The sequence below is a fragment of the Andrographis paniculata genome, unplaced genomic scaffold (assembly GCF_009805555.1).
Source record: "Andrographis paniculata isolate CXL003 unplaced genomic scaffold, ASM980555v1 Contig57END, whole genome shotgun sequence".
Taxonomy (NCBI): Eukaryota; Viridiplantae; Streptophyta; class Magnoliopsida; order Lamiales; family Acanthaceae; genus Andrographis; species Andrographis paniculata.
This window is the reverse complement of record NW_026137592.1, coordinates 2,177,326-2,194,814: the sequence shown is the minus strand read 5'-3', so window position 1 is coordinate 2,194,814 and position 17,489 is coordinate 2,177,326. Positions and strand designations below refer to the sequence as shown.

The 17,489-nt window shown below is 33.5% G+C and overlaps 4 protein-coding genes across 6 annotated transcripts; 3 read left to right on the top strand and 1 right to left on the bottom strand.

The window, feature by feature from the left end:
• Nucleotides 1–940: 940 nt before the first annotated feature.
• On the top strand, nt 941–5,659 carry LOC127257084 (S-adenosyl-L-methionine-dependent tRNA 4-demethylwyosine synthase). Its single transcript, XM_051283377.1, has 8 exons — nt 941–1,990; nt 2,466–2,581; nt 2,900–3,075; nt 3,693–3,883; nt 4,006–4,092; nt 4,782–4,939; nt 5,023–5,233; nt 5,316–5,659. Exons 1-8 carry the CDS (start codon nt 1,085–1,087, stop codon nt 5,454–5,456), a joined length of 1,986 nt encoding a protein of 661 aa, XP_051139334.1. The 5' UTR covers nt 941–1,084; the 3' UTR covers nt 5,457–5,659.
• A 321-nt stretch (nt 5,660–5,980) lies between these two features.
• On the top strand, nt 5,981–8,866 carry LOC127257085 (protein SICKLE). The gene is made up of 4 exons (XM_051283378.1): nt 5,981–6,234; nt 6,364–6,465; nt 6,793–7,032; nt 7,327–8,866. Exons 3-4 carry the CDS (start codon nt 6,801–6,803, stop codon nt 8,070–8,072), a joined length of 978 nt encoding a protein of 325 aa, XP_051139335.1. The 5' UTR covers nt 5,981–6,234; nt 6,364–6,465; nt 6,793–6,800; the 3' UTR covers nt 8,073–8,866.
• A 1,131-nt stretch (nt 8,867–9,997) lies between these two features.
• Nucleotides 9,998–15,373, top strand: LOC127257416 (glucan endo-1,3-beta-glucosidase 7-like). 3 transcript variants are annotated; one of them, XR_007839981.1, is made up of 6 exons: nt 9,998–10,303; nt 10,383–11,044; nt 11,169–11,498; nt 14,034–14,331; nt 14,446–14,537; nt 14,947–15,373. XR_007839981.1 is itself a non-coding variant. In XM_051283822.1 (5 exons), the coding sequence occupies exons 1-5, from the start codon at nt 10,234–10,236 to the stop codon at nt 14,484–14,486; spliced, it is 1,401 nt and encodes a 466-aa protein (XP_051139779.1). In that variant the 5' UTR covers nt 9,999–10,233; the 3' UTR covers nt 14,487–14,699. The 3 variants fall into 3 exon arrangements, 1 of the variants encoding a protein (XP_051139779.1); XR_007839980.1 differs by having other exon boundaries at nt 9,999–10,303; nt 14,952–15,373; XM_051283822.1 differs by lacking the exon at nt 14,947–15,373 and having other exon boundaries at nt 9,999–10,303; nt 14,446–14,699.
• On the bottom strand, nt 15,016–15,941 carry LOC127257417 (deoxyuridine 5'-triphosphate nucleotidohydrolase). The gene is made up of 3 exons (XM_051283823.1): nt 15,629–15,941; nt 15,452–15,543; nt 15,016–15,260 (listed from the first exon to the last, which is right to left on the bottom strand). The coding sequence occupies exons 1-3, from the start codon at nt 15,925–15,927 to the stop codon at nt 15,016–15,018; spliced, it is 636 nt and encodes a 211-aa protein (XP_051139780.1). The 5' UTR covers nt 15,928–15,941.
• Between the last annotated feature and the right edge of the window lie 1,548 nt (nt 15,942–17,489).

Below are 17,489 nucleotides of genomic sequence, written 5' to 3'. Positions count from 1 at the left end.
TATTAAAGTTAAAATGACAAAAATGTCAAAATTTTTTACCCACTTTCACTGACTAATAAAATACTATTATTTCTTAATTTATTACAAAATTCTAAATGACCCATTTGAAATGGACCGGAGGAAGTATATATTTAAACATATAATGGATTATTGTTAAATTCAAAGTAGTAATAATATCGCACAACAAAAATATAGACATATAAATAGAAAGACAATCAATATACTACATGCGTCCAGTTCCAACGATTACATTTATTTTTTTTTGTGCGTTGATTTAATATTAATTATTATATCAAAACATAATACAAATTAAAAGAAAATAACAAAAATACTTCTATTAATATCTTATAATATTAACATAATGACATTTATACAAAAATTATACTATAAATTTAGAGGTGGATAAAGAAAATATTAATTATGTTAATATAAAACATGATTGATTGACTCTATATCATATATTGTGTGAAATTATACGATGTGCCAGACAAATTAGTACAATATTAACTTAATGAGTCAGCATTGTATATTAATTATTATTTTGTAATATACCTTCAAACAATTTTTATATATTTAATTATTTTTAACATTCAATTTAAAAAATATATTCACCCTATTACTTAAAAATGTACTCAAATATTTAGCCACCAATATTAATAAGGATGTTTTTTTTTTTTTTTTTTTACTTTTTATAATAAAATAAAAAATAAAAATAAGTATAAGGTAAAAAAAAAAAACACAAATTCGGATGATACAAATTAGACGAGGATTCAGCTTAAACTTATAAATTATAATGTTCATAGTATTCTTTTTTACAAATTTTATATTTTTTATATTTTATAATTACATTAAATATTATTTTAAAAATTCTCAAACTTTATAAAGATTTTTCTTTTTCATAATTATTATTTTTATTTAGAAGTATTTTCAACAAAATCAACAGTAACATGAAATAAAAACACCAACCCTTCGCCGCCGTTGTTTCGAAGGTTCAAAAACCTCTGATCTGTCTCAGCCATGCCGCCGGCGATTTTCTGTTAATTCTTGAAACGCCGCCGGCTGGACTGCCGACCTATTTCCGATCATGTCGTTGTCAACGCGTCCTTCTCGCCCCGCTCTCGTTACCCTCCTCACCGCCACAGCTACGCTGTACTTCTTTTACAAGTCTCGCCACCGCTACCGCCGCCTCCTCTCGCTCCTCCACGAAAACCTAGGAATTGGCGGCGTCGACAGCCGCAAGGATGGTTCAATTGAAAGAGGCAAAATCTTCTTCTTATCGCAGACAAACACTTCCAAAGACCTAGCGCGGCGTCTCCACGCGCTCCTAATCCGGAACTATCTACCTATTGATCTCGTCGATCCCAAGGACTACGAGCCTGAGGATCTGTGTAAGGAGAGTCTTGTTTTGATCGTTGCTTCCACTTGGGAAAACGGAGGACCTCCTGAGAACGGGAGTTTTTTGGTGAATTGGTTAGCGGAGAGCGTCGATGACTTCAGGGTTGGAGCGCTTGCTCTGAAGGGATGTAGGTATGCAGTTTTTGGTGTGGGGAGCGGAAGTTATGGTGAGACGTATAATGCCGTGGCCAGAGATGTGGCGGCGAGATTGCGGAAGCTTGGAGGGGAGGCACTGATGGAGTTGGGGGAAGGGGATGTGGATGAGGGGAAAGTTGATGAGATTTTTGATCGGTGGAGTAACAGACTTGTGCAGGTTTTGATGGAAAATTCAGGCCAGAATGGACATTCCAATGGGTTTGAGAATGAATGTGAAGATGGGAGTGAGTTTAGTGAAGAAGAAAGTGATGATGATGAAGATGATGATGATGTGAATGGGGGTGAATCTGAAATTGTTGATCTGGAAGACATTGCTGGAAATGGGCCATCAAGAAGATCAACAGTGGCATCTAAGGCTAGTGGTAGGTCGAATGGAGAGGTTGTGAATGGGGAGAAGGAAATGGTGAACCCAGTGATTCGAGCTAATTTAGAGAAGCAGGTTAGATAACTAAACAAGAATATTGGATGTTTGTATTGCAGTTATTTTCCAAGTTTCTTCAGTTTTTCATGCTAATGTTTCTGTTTTGCTTAGTTGCACATATAGATTATGTAGGGTTTTAACATCTAAGGGATAATCTATGTTGGAAATCTGATTTTTCCTTTGACATTGATGATATTACATCATTTTTAAAAGTTTCTGAGGTATGAGCAGCTAGCTGAGTTTAAGTTCTGCTTGTATTATATCTGAATCTGATACATTGAATTTTTTCTTCGGAGCTTGTGCTATCTTGATTCATATAGATTGCCAGTCTCAACCTGTGCCTGTAATTTTCCTTTCAACTTAATCATTTTTCTTTCCATTGCGAGAGAAATCTTGTGTTTTGCTATCCTGACTTTCTGCTTAGCCCTTGGCAGCATAATTCTTAATTATATTTTTCTAGGCTGTTTTCCTGAACATGCTGGTGTTCTTGCAGGGGTATAAAATTATTGGCTCTCACAGTGGCGTTAAAATCTGTAGATGGACCAAGTCTCAGCTTAGAGGTCGTGGAGGTTGTTATAAGCACTCATTTTATGGTATCGAAAGTCACAGGTATTGTTCTTCTTTATGTTATATGGATGATGTAGTTGTGAACTTGTGGTCTTTAAATTTGGGGGATTTATGCTGGGGAGTATTTGTATATATTATTGGACATATTTATACCTATTTATCATCTGTAAACTTAAAGCTATGTCAAAGATCCATTACTTGCTAGAGCTCCGGATAACCAAAGCTTTATGAATTATGGTTCTTGTTTTAATTGATTATAGCGAAGCTGTGTGTATAAGATAACAGCTGCTTTAGTGCATTTTGTATCCATTTTGAATGACTGATTCTCATGATGCTTCTGCATTTGCAACATTTATCTAGGTGCATGGAGGCTACCCCCAGTTTAGCATGTGCAAACAAATGTGTGTTTTGTTGGAGACACCATACAAACCCTGTTGGGAAAAGTTGGCGATGGAAGATGGACGATCCATTGGAAATTGTTGAAACTGCCATCAATCTGCACACGAAGATGATACGACAGATGAAAGGAGTTCCAGGTATGTTTGATAAGTTCTATCACCCTTAGTTGTTTATGCATCTCGAGCTGCTAATCACATTGGCAAAGGATAGTTAGAGTAGGCTACTTGCATCCACTGCTCTCAAGCTAGCGTAGGATAAAATGAATGGAAGTATTACTTGGTTTATAGAAGAACACTTTAGGTAGAAATAATGTCTTTTACCCACAAAAGAATCTTGTTGGATCCACTTTTTAGGATAAGGATGGCCGCATGATCCATTAGATTTGTTTTGAGAATAACCGAGTGGGATTAATAGAATTTCAGGAAAAGAAAAATATTAAAGATGCTTTTCATAGTTAAATTGGTGGAACTTATTGACTCATCATAGCAAGTGCTTTTATTATTTTATTTATTTATTTATTTATTTTCTGTGCATAACTTTGTTTTTGCTATATGATTTGTGCCTTTCAGTTGTGAATAGTAGTAGTTCTAAAAACGTTCACTCTATATATTGTCCATGTAACCCTACTCTGTTCTTACAAGAAATCATATCCAACCTTCACTCTGGTTCCATGGACTGCTACTAATTCGTTGTATTGTTTACTTTCTTTTGTGATTCTACATTGACTGGACTTTTGAATCTTAAATGACCCCAGGGGTAAAGGCAGAGCGTTTATCAGAGGGTCTCTCTCCTAGACATTGTGCATTGTCACTTGTTGGTGAACCTATCATGTATCCGGAAATCAACTCTCTTGTGGATGAGCTACACCGGAGGCGAATCTCAACTTTTCTTGTGACAAATGCACAGTTCCCTGAAAAAATTAAGATGCTAAAACCAATCACACAGGTAGATTTACTTTATTTTAATTAATTTATTTATTTATTTTTTTCGTTGCCTCTTATAAATGACGTACTCTGAAAAATATTGAATATGCTAAATGAAGTTTAACATTGTATTTGAACACACAGTTGTATGTGAGCGTAGATGCTGCAACGAAGGATAGCTTGAAGGCCATTGATAGACCACTGTTTGGTGACTTCTGGGAGAGATTTCTTGTAAGCTTCTTTCATTAAATTTGAACTATACTAGTTGAAGACTTCTATAATGTGTTTCTTGGACTGTCAAACCTATTTTGAGATGGACCTTAGAAGCAAGATTTTGATCAGATCTCTTATTATTTCTGATTTCTCTTTGTCTATTCTCTAGGAATATAAATAAAAATATGCACAAAGGGATCTCTCCTAAAATTAAACGTAATAATAGGAAAAAGATCGATGTGACCAAACTTAGCCTGAAACATGAAGTAATTTTATGCTGCTTCTTCCTGTGGGTATTATTTTGATTCATTTGGTATGAAGACTTCTATCTTGATGTTTATCAATGATTAGGAGTTTCCTTGATGATTTACTGATCTTTTAGACAATATAATTTGAGATTATACATCATATATATGCATGATCAAGCACAAAGTCCATGCTCCCTTCATCTCGCCCTTTTATTCTGGTCTCGTCTGACCTTTCATTGCAGCGATAGTGAAGGAAGTTCTTCAGGATATGTATAATCTCAATATACCATGAAAAAATATGATCTTATTTAGGTAGTACAATCATATTCGTGAGCACAAGGATTTGTGACTTACATTAAACTTATTCTTGATCTTGTTTATCTGGCTTTATGCATTCAATTCTAACGTAATTCTTTGTCCTCGCGTATTCTAAATTGATTAATGCCAATTTAATAACAGGAGTCCTTGAAAGCCCTAAGGGATAAGCAACAGCGAACTGTTTATAGGTTGACGCTTGTTAAAGGATGGAATGTAGAAGAGTTAGATGCCTATTCTACCTTGTTCGAAGTTGGGAATCCTGATTTTATCGAAATCAAGGGAGTGACATATTGTGGATCGTAAGATGGTCCTTCAACCTGTTTTCACTGGGTGTGCCATATACTAATCCAGTGCCTAAACAACATCTATATCTCTCTTGCAGGTCAGCAACTTCAAAATTAACAATGGAGAATGTTCCCTGGCATTCAGATGTGAAAGAGTTCTCAGAAGCCCTGGCTCGAAAGAGCAATGGAGCATATGAGGTCGCCTGCGAACACGAACACTCGTGCTGTGTTCTTCTGGCTAAAGTCGATAGATTTAAAATCAATGGCCAATGGCACACTTGGATAGACTACGAAAAGTTCCACGACCTGGTAAGCAACCTGCCCATGTCTTACCAATCAACACATTGAATTCTCTCTCTGAATTATGAACTCTTTTTTTTTTCTACGATAGGTTTCAGCCGGGGAGAGCTTCACCAGTCAAGATTACATGGCCCCAACTCCCCAGTGGGCAGTCTATGGTGCAAAGGAAGGTGGATTTGATCCTGAACAATCACGTTTCAGAAAAGAGCGCCGTCATAAAACTGCACGGTAACACCTGTTGCTTAGAAGAATTTATGCCGGTTGTTCTGGTAAATTTTGTCTTGCAAGCATAATACATACATACTAATTTTGCTTAAGGCTATTCTTGTTTTGTTGCTGGGCTTGATTTTGCTTTGTAGCATTTGGCTGTTGTGTTTCTTTAGTTTTATATGGCTTTTGAAAACATCTATAAACAGATCTATCATAGTGATAGAATTATATTTGTTGTTTGAAGGATAGATTATATATTGAACTATGTAGGCTGAATCATTTTATTATAATGTTTTTTGTCAATAATCTATGTATTTCTTAGTAAAATAATTCCTTATTGTAACACAATCCTTGAAGTATATAAGTTGAACCAATACAAAAATAACTATTACCTACAAGATAATTGTTTTAATGCAAAAAATTTTACCTTGTAATAAACTAAAATTATCAATTCAAATATAAAAGTTATTGCAACATATGAATTTAGAGTAAAATGATGATAAATAAAATACTAGTAGTATAATAAATACATAGATAAAGTTTGACCCGAACCCGGCCCAGTTACTAGACTATTGAGTTCGTTTATTAACCGTTGGATCTAGTAAGATCTAAAGGTCGAAATGAATCGAGCGCTTGCACCCCAACATTTCTAATTTCTGAAAATTCCAACCGGAGCACGCGACGACAACGGTTCCAACTGTAGGTATTTTGATTTCCTTCTTCTTCTTCACCGTTTCCTTTCTTCCATCTTCTTCTTCGCGACTTCACCGAACCACGTGAGCAGACCAGCAGCGGAGCAGGTGAGGTTCCTGTATTTTATTTTTTTCAAAACAAAATATATTCTGTACAACCGGTTTAACTGAAAACCGGCGGTTCGAAACCGGTTGGGCTAGTCTAGCGGCGGTTCATTGGTCTCCACGGTGGTATAGTATTCGGAGTGGATCGAACGTCTTCAACGTAAATATCAAACCCTAATCTTCATCTTCACCTGGGTTCGTCTCCTACAGTGCGATCTATTGTCGGTGATAATTGTAAGTTCACCCCTTTCCTCATTACGAGCATTTGCAGCAATTTTGACGTGGTCAATGTTTTGTTGTTTTGAACTCGAACTCATGATTCGATAGTGATCGCGGCTTCTTCTTCGTTTTTTTTTTTTTTAATCCGTTTCAGAAAACATTTTGTATAAATTGTTTAATATGAGTGAGCCGAGTTGCAGCAATTCATAGTTATAACATTAACTCTGTTATTGAAATTGTATCGTGATTTGCCGTTCCGGTTCGAACTTTCCAGACGAGTGTTCTGATGGAATTTGATGGAATTGTTTATCTCTTGGATCTGATTTCTGTTAAAAAATTTAGTTGCGGGAATGGAGGAGTCCGAGAAAAGAAGGGAAAGGCTGAAGGCAATGCGGATGGAAGCTGCCCAAGCAGGAGTTGATGAGGCCCTAGGTGGTTCTGGATTACCATTCTCTGGCCTTTCAAATCCCTTAATCGAAAGCAGCGAAACCATTTCTACCCACAATTATCCAAGATTTGATTATTACACAGACCCAATGTCTGCATTCTCTGGAAGTAGGAGTAATCACAACTTACCTCCAAGTAAGTACTGTATCTTGTGTTATTACTGGTCTAATACTGTCTCTTATTCTGTAAAATATTATTGGTATAGGAAATGCTCCTTTAGCTGAATAATATTCTTTGTAATTATTGAAGCTAATTATAGATAGCTATTCTTTCAAATTATTGTCTAAAATGCAGCAATTTTCTTGGCTCTGGTTTATTTAGGTCATTGAACTATTTCTATCTGTGATCAGTTCAAATTCATAAACGCTCGACCAGATTATTTATGTGCCAAACTTTTTCTATAGATAACGAATTGTACGGGTTTTACAGGAGCTGCATATCAAAGTATGACTCCTAGTCCTAGTCCTAGTCCCCTGGTTCATCGATATCCACCTCAGAACTCTCCAAGTCAGAGAATGTACCAAGCCCCAGCAACACATTTCAATCAGGGCCCTCCCCCTCCTAGAAGTCCGATGGAAGGATTTGGTAGACCCCCAGGGATGTACCAAGCACCAGCAACACATTTCAATCAGGGCCCTCCCCCTCCCACAAGTCTGATGGGACGATTTGGTAGACCCCCAGGGAATCCGCCACATGCTTGGGGAGGATCCGGTGGTACATTCAACTATCGCCCTCCCCCCAATTTGTCCGGAGGAGGCAATAACTTCGCCGGCCCTATTTACAGCAGAGGCAGGGGTAGAGGTCAGTGGAACAACAGTAATCCCCATTATTGGTCAGAACGGGGGCGCAGCCAGCCTCATGATTCAGGAAGAGGCAGGGGTCGAGGCACGGGACCAAGTGGGAGGAGAGGAGCTAGTTCACATGAGCCAATTTCAGCTGAGCTACGGCCTGATTTGTACTACAGTAAGCAGATGGTGGAAGATCCATGGAAGATGTTGACTCCCTGTATTTGGAAGGGTGTCGATGATCAGACTAACAAACAATCATGGCTTCCGGAATCCATCAGCATGAAGAGAGCCAAAGTTTCTCCTGAATCTTCAAAGATTTCAATTCCACAGCCTAGCCTCGCCGAATACCTCGCAGCCTCATTTGATGATCAGCAAGATGCCGCCTGAGAAATGGGGTATCCATTTCTGGCAAGCAGTAGTTCATCTTTCCGCAGGTACCTCTAAACCTGAACTTTACATTCGCTTGATTCTCCTCTTCCCCTGAAATTTAGGTCTGCTTTTTGAGGTTTGTTATGTCTATTTGTCTAACGTAAGACACAGCCCTTTGTATCTGTTAGAAGCAGTGAAATCTTTTACCGTATAGAACCAGAAATATGGGAATCCTTTTGATGAAATCTTTAGGTTTTGTTTGTTCATACTAGGAAGAAAAAAATTTAATTGAAAATAGGTGATAGATGTAAAATTTTAAATGGTATTTGGGATATTAGTAATTAATTAATTATTCTGAATTTTTATATTGATGATTGAAATATGAAACTGCTCCTGGGTTCGGCATTATGAATTTGTTGTTGAGGGCAGGGGATCCTTGGCCCCCAACCCCTCTTCCTTTGGTCACCCAGCTGAAATTTGGGTGTCTCTGGTTTTGTTAGGGATGGCAATGGTAGGGGTAGATCCGACCTGGACCCTCTCCATTTATTTAGGATCGGGTCTAATTATTTGAGTATTGGGTCAGGTATGGTTCGGATCTTTAATAAATTTTTGAGAGTCGGGTGAGGTCCGGGGTTTAATAGCAGATCCTATCCAACCCAGACCTGGACCCTATTAATTAAAATAATAAATTTTATTATTTTTTTCTATTTTAATTTCTATTCCCGACTGTACCCTATCCATTGGCATCCCTAAGTTCTGTGAGTTGTGGTTGGAGAGATGTTTGTTTTTGAGTACTTCATTTCGTCGTCCCCCAGCTCCCCATGTTTTGGATCTTCATTTTCATTACTTTCAGCTATTAATGAATATTTGTGGGAAAGCTATTCCTTTTTACTGCTTCTGTTCCATTTTTTTTTGTTTTTTCAACTACTATTTTAATTCAGTCCATATTTTTTGTTATATATATATTTTTAAAAATTATATATTTTTATTATATTTTAAATATTGCTCCATCCGTCCCACATACTATGTCCACGATGTCGTTTCTGTCCGTCCCACATACCACATATCACTTTTCTTTTTTGAAATTATACATTTTAATCTCATTTTAAATTTTTTTAAATTTTTTTTAAAAAAATAATTAAAGTAACTAGTTATCTTAATTTTAATTTATAATTATTTATATTATAAGATGATTATTTTTACTAATATATTCTTAATTATCTACTAAAATACCGTAAATAAGGAATGTGGAACGGAGGTAGTATAATATATAATTATTTGTATCTCGTAGCCGGCCAAAAGAGATGAGAGGGAGGGAATATGTTACATCTTTTCTCTTCATTTATTATTATTATAATTTCTTTTAAATAAGTTATTTCTTAGTAGCTAAGGCGGGGAATTTCTCAACGATACGCATTACACAGCAGCTTTTTAAAAATTTCTACGTTGTAGTTCCATGTGTGTAAATTTTACTCTTTTTGCCCAGAAAAAATAACGTAATTTTAATTGAACACAAAGATTATTAAAACTGTTTAATTATAACGTAAGAATTGATTAAAAGTTTAATTATTTTATTAAAAAAAAAAAAAACTGTTTATTAAAAATATAATGGGCATAAATTTAGCAATTATCCAATAAAATATGCTGACATAAACTAATAAAATATGCTGACATAAATTAATATAGTAACTTTAAGGGTCTTATTTATTTTTTTAATGTTGATATTTGAATATTAATTTTTTTTTTTTTAATATAAATAAAATAACGCAAACTTTTAGAGGCGGATGAATTTTTACAATATATATTTAATAATTCAATATAATCAAAAATATGATTCAAGATCCCAACAAACACGCCGTTCAATAACCAACATTTAAAACGTCAATTTCATTCATAACTATAATACTACAAAATATATTTCAACGGCTACATGCATATCAATTTTAATTGTGTTCACTCACCGACGGTCTCAACTCCCAAGTACACGTGAAGTTCCTATTATACCCTTCGTCGTCTCCAGTGAGCGAATTACAGATACTCTCCCCACGTTAGTTATTATGCTCACTCCTATTTCTCCAGCCTCATGCTTTCCTTCCTTCTCTCATCCCTTCGATTCCATTCCTTTTCCTCAATTGAATCCACCTGAATTAAGAAGATTTTCAGTTGCTTCCTCCAATCCATGGCGACCTTAAGCTATTCATCAATGGCGGTTCTCTGTGCTGCACTCTTCACTTTCTCTACACTCTCCAGTAAGTTCTCAATTATTAGCCCTAACTGGAATTTGAATTTTTTCACTTTTTTCATTTTTTAATTTGTTTGGCTGTCCAGAATCGCAGCCGTTCATCGGAGTGAACTACGGCCAGGTCGCCGACAACCTCCCGCCGCCGGAAACCACCGCGAAGCTCCTCCAATCCACTTCAATCGAGAAGGTTCGTCTCTACGGTACGGATCCTGGAGTAATCAAAGCCCTAGCGAACACCGGAATCGAGATCACAGTCGGAGTCTCCAACTCCGACATCCCTGCCATGGCGGCGGATCCGAACGCCGCCAGCAACTGGATCGCCGGAAACGTCGTCCCCTTCCATCCGGCGAGCAAAATCGGCCTCATCAACGTCGGAAACGAGGTGATGTCGTACAACGACCGCGGCCTGATGCAACAGCTGCTCCCGGCGATGCGAAATCTCCAGAACGCCCTTGACTCCGCCAATTTGGGGAAAATCAAGGTCTCCACCGTCCATTCCATGGCGGTTCTCCGGCAGTCGGATCCGCCTTCGTCCGGCAGCTTCGATCCCGACGTCAAGGACTTGCTGAAGAACCTTCTAGAATTCAACAACGCCACCGACTCGCCCTTCGCAATCAACCCGTACCCGTATTTCGCCTACCGGAGCGACCCGAGACCGGAGACCCTATCCTTCTGCCTGTTCCAGCCGAATCCGGGTCGGGTCGATTCGGGATCCGGAATCAAATACACCAACATGTTTGACGCTCAGGTCAGTCCTGTTCGATTCGATATCTTCAATTTTTCACGATTTTTTTTTTTTGCAATTTTGTTTCAGAGATCGAAATCGATAGAGAACTTTTCGTTAAATTCTGGTAAATTATTGATTTCTGGAGGTGGATGCGGTTAGATCTGCGCTGGATTCGATGGGGTTCAAAGGCGTGGAGATCGTGGTGGCGGAGACAGGGTGGCCGTACAAGGGGGACGGGAATGAAGTCGGGCCGGGCCTGGAGAATGCACGGGCTTACAACGGGAACCTGGTTGCCCATCTGAGGTCGATGGCGGGGACGCCATTGATGCCTGGGAAATCTGTGGATACGTATTTGTTTGCGCTGTACGACGAGGATCAGAAGCCCGGCCCGAGTTCGGAGAGATCGTTTGGGCTATTCAAGCCCGATTTGACCATGATTTATGACGCTGGATTGTCCAAGACGACAGCCTCCCAGGTTAGTTAGATTCCAGCTAATTTTTCAACGCAATCATCATTTTTTAATATAAAAATTAAGTATAAAATATAATTTTCTCTTAAAAAATATTTATCCGTTTGAAGGATGTATTTGTGTTTAAGTATTACTCTCGCGGTTTACTCACGAATACATATAATACAAAATAATTATTTAATTTTTTTTAATTTTTATACTAGAAAATAAAATAAAATAAATTATTTTTATGCTATTTTTAATTATAATTAAAATGTTATTTATTTTAACTAAATTGAACATAATAATGAAAATATAAGGGTGTGTTTTTTTATGGAAATCATGTATTCCTAAACATATTTTTTTTAAATATATATATTACTTCTTTTTCGAAATTTTTTCATTTTTTTTATTTTCGTATGTCTCAAAATAAGATTATCATTTTCTAATTTTACTATCTAACTAACATAATAAATACCCTTTCAATTTATAATATATTATACAAATATCATTATTTTTACATTACACCATACTAATAAGGTATTTTTATCTTTTTTATTGTAATTCAATATAATATTAATATTAAAAATTTACTGCAAAAAGCAAATGCACCTTACATCGGAGGGAGAGTATATAGATTTATTTTTTATATTATTTACACAATTATTTTGTATCTATATAAAATATTTTTCAACTATTTCACTTAACAGATAAAGCTTAATAAATCAATGATAATAAATTATTTTTTTATATAAATAATATTGTTGATAATAAAATAAAAATTAATATATAATTAATTTAAAATGTCTTTAAATATTTTATGTATTGTATTTTAATAAAATATATATAATATAAATTTATTTGTAGATAAAAAAAATTATAAATAAATAAAACTATATATTTATTATTATTAATATAAATTAGTATTATAAAAATTGAAAATTAAGTATAGATAAAATATATATTTATTTAGGAGAAATAAAAATAAAAAGATTTGAATGATTACAAATAATACATTAGAAATTTAATTTAATTAAATTTTATTTATTAAATATATTCAAAATTAATAAAGTTTTAGAAATTTTCTAGACGGAGGAGTATATTGGCTTATTATTTATTCTTTTTTAAAAAGTTCTATTTATGGGTTTGGTTGATAATGTTTTTATTATTTTTTTTATTACTTTTTTTTTTTTTTTGTCTAATTCTGATATGAATATTTGTTTTTGACAATATTTTACTAGTAATTGATTAGTAGTTAATTGTGGAAAAATATTTTTGCTAAAAGCTAATGATATAATTGTATATAAATATAAAAATAAGAGTATTGTAATTTGCTTTATAGTTACTAATGGTGTGTTCTTTTGTAATTTTTTACATGTTTTTTAAAAAAAATTAATATATCACACGTATTTATTATTTTTATATAATTTTCTATATCTTAGGTAGGTCTGATCGAGTCAAATTTATGTTGAGATTTTTAAAATTTTATGGATTTAGCGGGTACGGAGAGTACAACATGGGTATAATCCGAGTACATACGGGTTTGAATAGGGCCTTGGGTACAGTAATATACAAATGGGTAAAGTCTCGGGTCCATCTATATTCTATTGTGATCCCTAGATGATATAAATATGAATGAAAGTAAATTGATAATTAATTATGGATAACATAAATATTAATGTTGTATAATGGAGTATAAATGCAGTATCATTTGAAGAAAATATAATAATATTTTTAATGTTAAATATAATATTGTACAAAATAAATAAATATTTTATTAAGATGTATGGGAGTACTAATTTTTTGAGAGATATGTGAGAAGTTTTTCCAAAAAACAAACAAATTCAATGTATTTCATCTAATATAATAAAGGTCTATTAGTTTTTGTTTAAAATTAATTTAAAATAGAATTTTAATTTTAATTTAAATAATATTATAATATGGTACTCCCTCGGTCTCCATCCAAATGAGTTTTTTTAAGTTTTGTAGTAAATTAAAAAATAATAGTACTCTCTTCATCCCGTAACTATGTATTCATTTGTTTTTTTTTCAAGTTTTAGAAATATTAGTATTATATTAGAATATAGTAGAAATAAAGTAGAAAAGACTAAAATGACTTTATTAGTATTGTGTAATATAAAAGTAATAGTATTTGTATAATATATTTGAAGTTGTAAGGGTATTTGTAATATTAGTTAAATAGTACATTTACTAAAAAGAAATGAATACTTTGTTATGGAACAGATCAAAATGAAAAAATAGATACTTTTACGGATAAAATATTTTATTAACTAATAGAAGTTTGTAAGAAATTTCATATTTTGTATATATATATATATATATGATATATTTGTAAATTAAGTAAAAGTTAAGGTACTTTGATATTGATGTATAATTACTTTTACTAAAATAAAAAATAATATTTTGGAGTCTGATAGACAAATTATAAAAATGATACTATGAGTTAAAATTGGAGGAAGTATATATATTTATATTTATATTAAAAATCGTACTATAATTTTTATTCAAAATAAAAATCCCGTTTGGTGGTGATGAAATTAGGGTCCTCCCTCAAACAACACTCGAGCTGCTGCTCCAAATCCAACCAACGGCTTAGCCAGGTGGTGTGTCCCCAAAACCACCGGCGTCTCCGATTCTCAGCTACAAGCCAATCTCGACTACGCGTGCGGGCAGCCCGGCGTGGATTGCACCGCAATCCAACCAGGCGGCTCGTGCTTCGAGCCGGTCACAGTGAGGTCTCATGCGACGTACGCCATGAATCAGCTCTACCAAAAATCTGAGAAGAAGCCCTGGAACTGCGATTTCTCGCAGTCCGCCACCATCACCTCCACAAATCCCAGTAAGTAGTAGAAATATTCCATGTCAATCTTAACTAAGTAGATAAAATTATATCCATAATTTTTACATATCTATATATATATATATATATTTATAAGTGTTTGCAAATGTGTAGGTTATGATAAGTGCAGTTATCCTGGGGAAGGAGGTTCATGAGATGCACAATACACTGCTGCTAATTTATTCAATTGCCAACTGTTTATAAAGGTTATTTCGAGCTCTATCTAATAAAATTTCTATTTGTGCTTTTGATATATTATTCTTTAACATAAAAAGCAAGCAGTATGGAAACACAAAAAACTAATTCGTCTGTCCTATTGAAAGACTGTCATTTATTTTTTATATACAAATTTTAAAATACTTTTATTAGTATTATATAATATAAAAATAGTAATATTTATATAATATATTATAAATTAAAAAATTATTTATTATGTTAAATGAACTCGTTCATACACCTAGATCTTGTCTACCATATATTAGTTCGTCTAGTGACCAATGAATAGAGGTCGACCAAATCATAGAGTTTACATGTCGTCGAAAGGACCGGGGAACATATATATCCAAAATGTCACCCAATATTGTATTAGATCAACTAATATTCGAAATGATATAGTGCAGGCTGCATAGAAGTAGAACAAGCCATCCCTAACACGAGCAATCGATCATCATCGTATATGTTCATTCAATTGCCGGTAGATCCAAACCCTCCGTCTCCTCTAACCGTGGCATCAAGATCATCCACCTCCATTACCTCAGGAGTCACAATTTTCTGAATGATCAATTGGGCAATCCTGTCCCCAATCTTCACTTCAAAATCCACATCCGAATGGTTGAACAGAATCACCTTCACCGGACCTCTGTAATCAGCATCAATCACCCCTGCCCCCACATCCACACAATGTTTCAAAGCTAAACCTGATCTTGGAGCTGCCAAAATCAACACCAAAAGTACAAACAAAGAATCATCAAATGATTAACATTTAGTGTTGTAGTTTTACAATCGTTTTTAGAGTATATGATATTGCTTGTGTTTTTTGCAATTTTCTACTTACGAAGATTGAGCAGAAATTGGAACACGAAATCAAAAGTAAGTAATGTTTCAATTATAAGAAGATTACCACCGCGTGCGTAAGTTCCTTCGGGGATGGCGATGCTAAGATCGGTGGGGATTAGAGCTTTGCCTCTAGCTGGCACTTTAGCATCTGCTGCGCTACAGAAATGGAAAGCAACAGATAAACGACGCTGAAATGAAAAATGAATAAGAACAAATCCAAAAGAGTGCCAACAAATCAAACCTGGAGAGATCGTAGCCAGCGGAAAGTGGAGACCCCCTGGAAGGCAGTGTAGCTTTCTCTGAGAGCTTCTTAACCCTAAAAAATGGAGCGATTTCATTCGGCTTGTCTTTCGAAACGCCGTTTTGTTGGAGCTTCGAAACTTGGTCGGAAATGTCGTTGCATTCAGCGATTTGGTCGACCGATTGCGCCATTATCTGCGGTAGAAAACGGATCAAGCGAGGTGATCTTGCCGCCGATGGAATCGAATTGAGTGTTATCGATGGTCTAGAGTTTTTGGGGGGTGAACTCAATGAGGCCATTAAATTGGGGGAAGTTGTTACTTCAAAAATAAAATAAAAATAATGGCGCCAATGGCTCCCGCCATTTCTCACCCACAGTTTTATCTTTTTCGTTTTATTTTGTTTTCATTTTTTTATTTAGGACACCTACAAAGGTTTTTGAAAGAGTTTAAATTCTTAAAATTTTAAAAGTAATAAATTAGTAAATAATTAAAAAATATATTAATATAAATAATTATTATATAATATCAATAAATATAAATTAAAATTATAAATTTATTGATTATAAATTTAAAATTGTATTATAATATATAATTATTTTTAAAAAATAAATATAAAATTGTCCATAATTCCCTTATTATTTGAAAATTTAGCATAAAATATTAATGTACTTTAAAAGTTGCAAGACACCTGTATACTTTAAAAAATGTTGCATAAATTTTTATCACCGTGAAAACTTTCTTGGGTGATGAGAATATGATTTTCTAGGAGTTTCATACAATATTTTTTAAAGTACAAGAGAGCGTCATGCAATTTTTTAAAATAAAGCGAGGAGTTACGCTAAGTTTTAAAATCATGGTAGATCTTCATGCTACATTGTTTAAAGTATAAAGGGAGTAAATTGAGGATTTACGCCGAATTTCGAAACCACAAGAGAATTATGAATAATTTTATCAAAAATAAAATAAATAAATCATGGCCGAACTAAAAAAATTTGTCATTTTATATAAACAAACATATATTTACTCAATAATTTTTAGTTGATATGATTTTGTATACTATATATATAATATTCATTAAAAACAAATGCAAAACAAACATATTCTAAAAAATATAAAATATTTTTAATAAAAAGGTAATATTTCCACGAATAATAAAAAATAATACTCTTTGCATTTTAAATATTATATAATATTTGTCTTTTTTTTATAAGTATATTTCAAATATTGTGTAATATTTTTAAAATATAAAACAATTAACTATATTTAATTTGTAATATATATAATATTGTTATCCATCATATTATTTAAATTAAAAATAAATATATATTTTCTCTAATAATATTATTTAATTTTTTATTTTTTATTAAATAATATCCATTTAAATTGTTGAAATCAGAAGTTTAAAAACTATTTCAATTCAAAAAATTTATTATTTAATTCAAAATTCAAACCTAGAACAAATCCACCTTAAAAATATTGTGAGTAATTTATTAAATAATTATTAAAAATAATAAGGCGAATATATAATTATTTTATGAAGCGAATATTGTGAGCAATTTTATACTCACCTTATTACTTTTATTAAAATACATTGAATTATTATCTATTAAAGTGATGATAATAAAATTATAAATATGTATAATTATATACTTGAAATTAATTATGCTAATTTTGCCTTTTTACACAACATTTAAAAGTATAAATTGAATGAAATTTTAATTATATTATATCACCTACCATGAATATAATTGTTTTGCATATGAAAGTTAAATATTGGTAATTTTTTTTTTTATGTAATAGTAGTATGGTAAAAGATTAAAAATACCTACTGTTAAATTCATTTATCTTTTAATAATATTG

Excerpts from the sequence above, each read along its gene's own strand:
- LOC127257416 (XM_051283822.1), top strand. The coding sequence starts at position 10,234 with ATGGCGACCTTAAGCTATTCATCAATGGCGGTTCTCTGTGCTGCACTC. Across the intron at positions 11,499-14,033 it reads CCAAGACGACAGCCTCCCAG|GGTCCTCCCTCAAACAACAC; the intron begins GTTAGTTAGATT and ends TGATGAAATTAG. Across the intron at positions 14,332-14,445 it reads CATCACCTCCACAAATCCCA|GTTATGATAAGTGCAGTTAT; the intron begins GTAAGTAGTAGA and ends GCAAATGTGTAG.
- LOC127257085 (XM_051283378.1), top strand. The coding sequence starts at position 6,801 with ATGGAGGAGTCCGAGAAAAGAAGGGAAAGGCTGAAGGCAATGCGGATG. Across the intron at positions 7,033-7,326 it reads TAATCACAACTTACCTCCAA|GAGCTGCATATCAAAGTATG; the intron begins GTAAGTACTGTA and ends CGGGTTTTACAG.
- LOC127257084 (XM_051283377.1), top strand. The coding sequence starts at position 1,085 with ATGTCGTTGTCAACGCGTCCTTCTCGCCCCGCTCTCGTTACCCTCCTC. Across the intron at positions 3,076-3,692 it reads ACAGATGAAAGGAGTTCCAG|GGGTAAAGGCAGAGCGTTTA; the intron begins GTATGTTTGATA and ends AAATGACCCCAG. Across the intron at positions 5,234-5,315 it reads ACGAAAAGTTCCACGACCTG|GTTTCAGCCGGGGAGAGCTT; the intron begins GTAAGCAACCTG and ends TTTCTACGATAG.
- LOC127257417 (XM_051283823.1), bottom strand. The coding sequence starts at position 15,927 with ATGGCCTCATTGAGTTCACCCCCCAAAAACTCTAGACCATCGATAACA. Across the intron at positions 15,544-15,628 it reads GCTGGCTACGATCTCTCCAG|CGCAGCAGATGCTAAAGTGC; the intron begins GTTTGATTTGTT and ends CCATTTCTGTAG. Across the intron at positions 15,261-15,451 it reads AGGAACTTACGCACGCGGTG|CTCCAAGATCAGGTTTAGCT; the intron begins GTAATCTTCTTA and ends TGATTTTGGCAG.